Consider the following 7,500-nt stretch of genomic DNA (forward strand, 5'->3'; position numbering starts at 1 on the left):
AATGCTTCAATTCTGCCTAATGTTTTTTCAGACCATCACATGGTTATTTTTTTTTTTTAATATGTCAATATTAGGGCTGTCAAAAGATTAATCGCATCCAAAATAAAAGTTTGTGTTTACATAATATATGTGTGTGTACTCTGTTAATTATTATTTATATATAAATACACACACAAGCATGTATATATTTAAGAAAAAAATATAGTTTTTATATATAAAACATTTATGTATATTATAGATTATATAAATGTATATACATGCAAATATTTCTTAAATATATACATGAATGTGTGTGTATTTATATATAAATAATAATTAACAGAGTACACACACATATATTATGTAAACACAAACTTTAATTTTTGATGCGATTAATCTTTTGACAGCCCTAGTCAATAGAAATTTATTACTGGCATTTTAATGCTAAGTTGTTGCAAGATATTAATTTTTTGTGATTCTTTTAATTTTTTCTGGAAGAACTGGAAAATGAGGAAAGATTAATTTGAGAATCTCAATCAGTGGGTGAAGTTAACATGAGGATTTTTTGTCAGAATTACTCATATTGGATCAGTGGTGAAGGAAACTGAAAAGACTTTTAGAACAGGACATTTTTAATAACCATGAACTCGTGCATGATGATGCTCTACAAAGGAAAAAGAGCTTGGGACTTTTTTACAAGAACAAGTAAAGACGGCGCTGAGAAGAGCAAGATTTTGCTCTATTAATGACATGGACACTCCTAGCACATATTTTTCCAACCTTGAAAAGAAAAGTACAACACAAAAGCAAATGTTTCATCTTCGTCGTCATGATGGTTCTATAACAACAAATCCTGTGGAAATAAGGAAGTTGGCTGTGGATTTTTATTCACAATTATATGCTTCTGAAAAAAAGCGCTGATGATATACTTAGTGATCTACCAAAGCTTGAGACTGAGCAGAAAAAGGCTCTGGATAATGACATTACGTCTCAAGAGCTTACAGAAGCAATGCTTGTCCACGGGTAGATCCCCAGGAATTGATGGATTGACTGCTGAGTTTTACAAGCATTTTTGGGGTGTTTTAGATGTTTATGAGGGACTGTCTGAATGTTGTCAAAGTTATATTTTTCTCATAAGTTGTAGTCGGGCAGTACTTTCATTACTTCCAAAAAAAGGAGATCTGAGACTTCTAAAAAAAAATTGTTGACCAGTGTCATTATTGTGTGTTGACTACAAAATATTCTCAATGTTTAGCTAACAGACTTTAGTGTTATCTGGGTTTATTGGTACAGAAGGAGCAGACACACTGCATTCCTGAAAGATCCATTATGGAGAATATTTTTTTATTATGTGATGTTATTGAAATCAGTCAGTTAAACAATTATGAAATTGGTGTTCTTTCTCTAGATCAGGAGAAAGCATTGAATAGAGTTGACCATGGGTATCTCTATAATGTTACAGCATATATTTCCTATATTCAATTGTTGTATTCATGATTTGTTCTTGTAAAAGCTGGTGGTGGTTTAAGGTTTGTAGAGGAATCAGGCAGGGCTGTCCACTATCAGGACGGTTGTATGGCCTTGTCATTGAACCTCTTTTGTGCAGGTTAAGGAGAAGGAGTCTTAATTCCAAATGGAGACATAAGGTCTATGGTGTCCGTATCGGCTTATGCTAATGATGTTACAGTTTTAACTAAGAGCATTGAACTGTATAAAAAAGCATCCTCAGCTAGATTAAACTGGGGGAAAGTGAGGGCTTCATTATTGGACAGTGGGTGGGGAAAGGACCTCCACAGCTTCCTGGTGGTTTGAAATGGGGTAGGGAAGGACTGAAGGTTTTAGGTGTATATTTAGGGAATGATCAATTTCAGATGCAGAATTGGGAGGGAATGCTGGAGAAAGTGATTGCCTGATTGTCTAAAAGGAAATGCCTATTACCACAGTTGTCTTGACTTGGGCTCAAACTGCTTGTGCTTTGCTACAGAAAGTAGGAGGACTGGGATTGGATAAACCTTTATTCCTAATAAGACTGGAGGAGGTGAGCTTGTCTGAGCTTACACCGCAGGTCTGGAGAACTGTTTTTAAAGTAGACCGGGACATTGATCCTCAAGGACACTGAAGAACCCTTGTTTTTTAATCCAATGATACAGACACGGATGTTATCTTCTGTGAGTATACGGACATGTTTACTAAGGAGTAACATTGTAAAACTGGGGCACCTCTTGGACAATAACGGATGGAAATCAGCAGAGACCATCAAAGAAGTGACAGGATTACGGTCAGAGACTTGCAGCAAAGCTGGTGGAGGACATTTTTAAAGGGTTAGTTCACCCAAAATTGTAAATTGTGTCATTAATTCCTCACCCTCATGTGGTTGGACACCCGTCAGACCTCCGTTCATCTTCAGACACAAATGAAGATATTTTAGTGTAAATCTGATGCTGAGAAAGGCCTCCATTGGCTCAATGCTCTTTACACTCTCAAGACCCTTAAAAGACACTAAAGACGTCGATACAAAGTCCATCTCACTACAGCGGTTCTAAAATAACTTTATGAAGACGAGAATAGTTTTTGTACGCAAAAAAACCCTAAATAACGACTTACATAGTGATGACGATTTCAAAACACGGCCTCATGAAGCTTCGAAGCGGTATGAATCAGTGAGTCGATTCAGCAGTTTGGATCGCCAAATTTCAGCAGTTTGGCGGTTTGACATGCGATCCGAATCATCATTCGACTCACTGATTCATAACGCTCTGAACCGCTGAATCGACTCACTGATTCATAACGCTCTGAAGCTTCATGATGCCTTATTTTGAAATCGTCATCTCTATATAAGTCGTTATTTAGGGTTTTTTGCGCACAAAAACTATTCTCGTCTCTTCATAAAGTTATTGTAGAGCCGCTGTAGTGAGATGGACTTTGTAACTTTAGTCTTTAGTGTCTTTTAAGGGTCTTGAGAGTGTAAAGAGCATTGAGCCAATGGAGGCCTTTCAGAGCATCAGATTTACACTAAAATATCTTCATTTGTGTCTGAAGATGAACGGAGGTCTGACGGGTGTCCAACCACATGAGGCTCAGTCATTAATGACACAATTTACATTTTTGGGTGAACTAACCCTTTAATGTAATACCAAGCAGCTACAGAGAGATCATCGCAAGAAAAGAAAATGATGAGAAGATAAAAATAGCGCCCGCAAGTGAGGAAGATCTGGAGGATGCGGACGCTAGCTCAATCTTGTCTTTTGAGATTCCTAAAATAAAACTTTTTGAGTCTACATCGAAGAAGTCCATATACCACACCACAGTGAAGACATACACTCACCTAAAGGATTATTCCTGTTCAATTTCTCATTAATGCAATTATCTAATCAACCAATCACATGGCAGTGTCTTCAATGCATTTAGGGGTGTGGTCCTGGTCAAGACAATCTCCTGAACTCCACACTGAATGTCGGAATGGGAAAGAAAGGAGATTTAAGCAATTTTGAGCGTGGCATGGTTGTTGGTGCCAGACGGGCCGGTCTGAGTATTTCACCATCTGCTCAGTTACTGGGATTTTCACACACAACCATTTCTAGGGTTTACAAAGAATGGTGTGAAAAGGGAAAAACATCCAGTATGCGGCAGTCCTGTGGAGAAAATGCCTTGTTGATGCTAGAGGTCAGAGGAGAATGGGCCGACTGATTCAAGCTGATAGAAGAGCAACTTTGACTGAAATAACCACTCGTTACAACCGAGGTCTGCAGCAAAGCATTTGTGAAGCCACAACACACACAACCTTGAGGCGGATGGGCTACAACAGCAGAAGACCCCACCGGGTACCACTCATCTCCACTACAAAGAGGAAAAAGAGGCGACAATTTGCACCAAAATTGGACAGTTGAAGACTGGAAAAATGTTGCCTGGTCTGATGAGTCTGGATTTCTGTTGAGACATTCAGATGGTAGAGTCAGAGTTTGGCGTAAACAGAATGAGAACATGGATCCATCATGCCTTGTTCCCACTGTGCAGGCTGGTGGTGGTGGTTTAATGGTGTGGGGGATGTTTTCTTGGCACACTTTAGGCTCCTTAGTGCCAATTGGGCATGGTTTAAATGCCACGGCCTACCTGAGCATTGTTTCTGGGGTTTTTTTTGGGGGGGGGGGTGTAGGTTCTGTGGGGAAGATGAGGATTTGGAACGTTTGTTTTTAAGATGTGCAAGACTAAAAAGTCTCTTTAAACTTCTTGTGGAATGGTTCAGGAAAGTTGACAAGGTTTTTTCGGACGAAGGGCCCTATTTTAACGATCTGAAACGCAAGTGTCAAAGCGCGAAGCGCAAGTAACTTTGTGGGCGGGTCTCGGCGCTGTTGCTATTTTCCCGGCGCAAATCTAAAATGGGTTGGTCTGAAGTAGCTTCATTATTCATAGGTGTGGTTTGGGCGTAACGTGAATAAACCAATCAGAGCGTCATCCAACATTCCCTGTAAAAGCAGGTGCGCAAGTTCCATAATGGATTGCTATTAATATGGCGTATTTACCAGGCGCACGCCAGGAGCGGTTCACAGCCGAGGAGACTGATGTGTGTAAGAGCAGTGAAAGACAGAGAAGTGAAGTTGTAATGTTGTACATTATGGTAAAGGTGATTTCACAGTCTTTTTTTTTCAGTCTTTCAGTTTTTTCAGTTTTTCAGTCGATTTTTTTTTCCTGGTTCTTGACGGACAAACCAATTTGTCAGATGTCCTTATATACATATATGTCTTGCCACTATTGGGCAAACAGGTCTTATCCTTAATTATTACAATTAGCCTGAATCATTTGTAAGCTAGATTTATGCCTATTTTTTCACATCTTCGTGGCACACCACAATGATTTCCGTCATCTCATGTGTTAATATTTTTTTAGTGTAACAATTTATGATTTGCAAAAATAACTGTTGCATCTGTGTAGATTACATGAGCAAAGTGTATGCGCGTTGTGCACGCTATACATTATGGTCAAGCATGCGCCCTTAAAATAGCATAATGAACAACGCGCAACGCGCCACTGACTTTAGACTAGGTTTTTTCTGGTCAGTGGCGCAATTGTTTAATGGAACAGCAAAATAGCAGCAGGGATTGTTTGCGCCGGAACACGCCTCCTTTTTTGCGCTGAACCGCCCAGGGAGCGCAAGTGCATTCACTAGTTTAGCGACGTGCTTCTGTGGAGGGAAAAGCGCGCTTTGCGCGGGTGCAAAATAGGAATGACACATGCGTCGGTGTACAAAGTCAATTGCGCTGGGTGCAAGATAGGGCCCGAAGTGTTCATTGGAGGGTTAAAGTATGTGTTTTTAAAGTGTGTGTATTAAGTTTTCTGACTGGGACGGCAGCATTGGCAGTGTGGAAGACCTGGAAGAACAAAGGCTTACAATGTGCAAGTACAGATCCTGAAGTTATGTTTAGGAGTTTAGTGGCTGGAAGGCTTAAAGTAGAGTATGCATATTATAATATTGTAAACAATGTCAGGAGTTTTATTGAAATATGGTGTGTTGATGTTTTATGCACAATTTATGATGATGTGATGGTTCTGAATTTTTTTATTTATTTTACTTTTTGTTTTGTTTTTTATTGATGTATACATTTGTAAAAATTCAAGAATTATAAACCTCTCTCTCTCTCTCTCTCTCTCTCTCTCCCTCTCCCACAGGACGGACTGCGCCGGCTATCAGGAAACGAGTATATCTTCGCCTCGAAACGTAAGCCCAGTTCACTGCTTTTTGACCTTTGACCCCGTTTCCTGTGCAATGGTTCACACTGTTGTGAACTTCTCTTGTTTCTTGAAGTATAGAGACCAGGAGACATCGGGATCAAAACAGAAGTGATTCTTTTAATGATAACTCTCTGAGCTGCAGGTCGTTAACAGTATACCTGATAGGTTATATACATTCCAAAGGGGGAGGGGTTAAACAGCAGAGGAGGAGACACTCTGAACAATACAATGCAAATGTTGTATAGGTAAAAAGGACACACCCTACATAACTGTGTCTCTCGTCCAGATTCAATCAGCATAACAGTGCCATTCAAATGCAGAGATGCTAATCCAATCACTCAGGCAGTATTGCTCTAAACTTGTCATGGTAAATAGTCAGGAAATGCATAGAGACAAAAGACTGAAGGTCTCAAACACTTACACGGCCTGACGTAATCTCCTTCAAGTTTACTTCAAAATGTAAAACACAAATATAGATAATGTTTTCAGTTGTATTCTATTACATTTGAACCTAGATATAACCATGTCTAAATTTGTAACCCCACAACACACACTGTCTTTCAGAGCTGCATCACATCCCAAGTCACCTGACCACACCACTGTCCCTCAACGATATCCCACCATGCATTGCTCAGACGATGGAAAACGAAGACTCGTGGGACTTTGATATTTTCAGCCTGGAGACAGCAACCATGAAGCGGTGAACACACACACACACACGTGCACAAACACACACACAAACTAGAGCCCGACCGATATATCGGCGGACCGATATTATCGGGCGATATTAGACATTTTCCAAACTATCTGTATCTGCATTTATGATGGCCGATAAATGAATATATAAAAATAATAAAAACGGACGATGTGACTTAATAAGATTCTTCAATAGCAGGACAGTTTGACAGCATGAGACGCATCATCTCTCCCCTGCTATTTTACAGTCCATTTCTAAAGCTAAACTTGAGCTAACCACAAAGCTAGCTAATGCCATGGCTATCAGTGGGAGACCGCTAACATTAATGCGCTTGGAAATCACAACACACTTATTCTGCCAACATAAAGTAATGATTAGTGTATTTATAACTCGTATATTTGTAGTTCCAGCCCCTGCATTATAAGTGAAGCACTCGAGGAGTGAAGGAAAGTGTTGCTGACTTCATTCAGACGCAGCATTAGCGAGTCACATGATGGATTTACTGATCATCAGCTGTAGATGTAAATGAGGATTGGAAATGGTTTGTTTTGCTTGATGGACAGAATTAAAGAGTGTATGTAAAGGGATAAGCAAGTTGACATTGTAATGATAAGGTAGCTCACATTTATACTGTATATAGTTCATATTTTGCTGTTGTTGTTATTTATCAGAACTTCTAGAACTTAACTGAATATTTATTTCCAGTCTTGCTCAGTTATATTTATAAAGCTTACCACATCTATTAATACTATATCGATTTTTTGTGTTTTGTTTTCGTTATTGTGTTTTCGTCCAAAGGACTTTATTTCATATCTCAAGTTTGTATTTTTATACATTTTATTTATCAGAACTTTAATATATTTTTATGCTCCTCTGTTCTGTTGTAACAATAAAACAAACAAGTTTATTTTTAAACTGCATTTTCGTATTATATTAGAGAGGCTGAGGGATCATGAATAACTACAAATAAGAGAAATCTGTTGAAGGTTTTTACGTGTTTCTGTATATATATAATATATCGGCCGATATATCGGAATATCGAATTTTTAAATCACCAAATATTTGTATCGGTATCGGCCTTAAAAATCCTTTATCGG

The 7,500-nt window shown here is 38.8% G+C and overlaps 1 protein-coding gene across 4 annotated transcripts in view; it reads left to right on the forward strand.

Moving 5' to 3' along the window:
* Window positions 1-7,500, forward strand: part of pde8a (phosphodiesterase 8A) — a 122,374-nt gene that overhangs the window by 89,416 nt on the left and 25,458 nt on the right. For all 4 annotated transcript variants that reach the window (XM_079826021.1, XM_079826020.1, XM_079826022.1 and 1 more), the window contains 2 exons: window positions 5,644-5,692; window positions 6,271-6,406. In XM_079826021.1, the coding sequence (XP_079682147.1) occupies window positions 5,644-5,692; window positions 6,271-6,406 (185 nt within the window). The remainder of the gene's footprint in view (window positions 1-5,643; window positions 5,693-6,270; window positions 6,407-7,500) is intronic.

This window comes from Gobio gobio, assembly GCF_949357685.1.
Source record: "Gobio gobio genome assembly, chromosome: 9".
Classification (NCBI taxonomy): Eukaryota; Metazoa; Chordata; class Actinopteri; order Cypriniformes; family Gobionidae; genus Gobio; species Gobio gobio.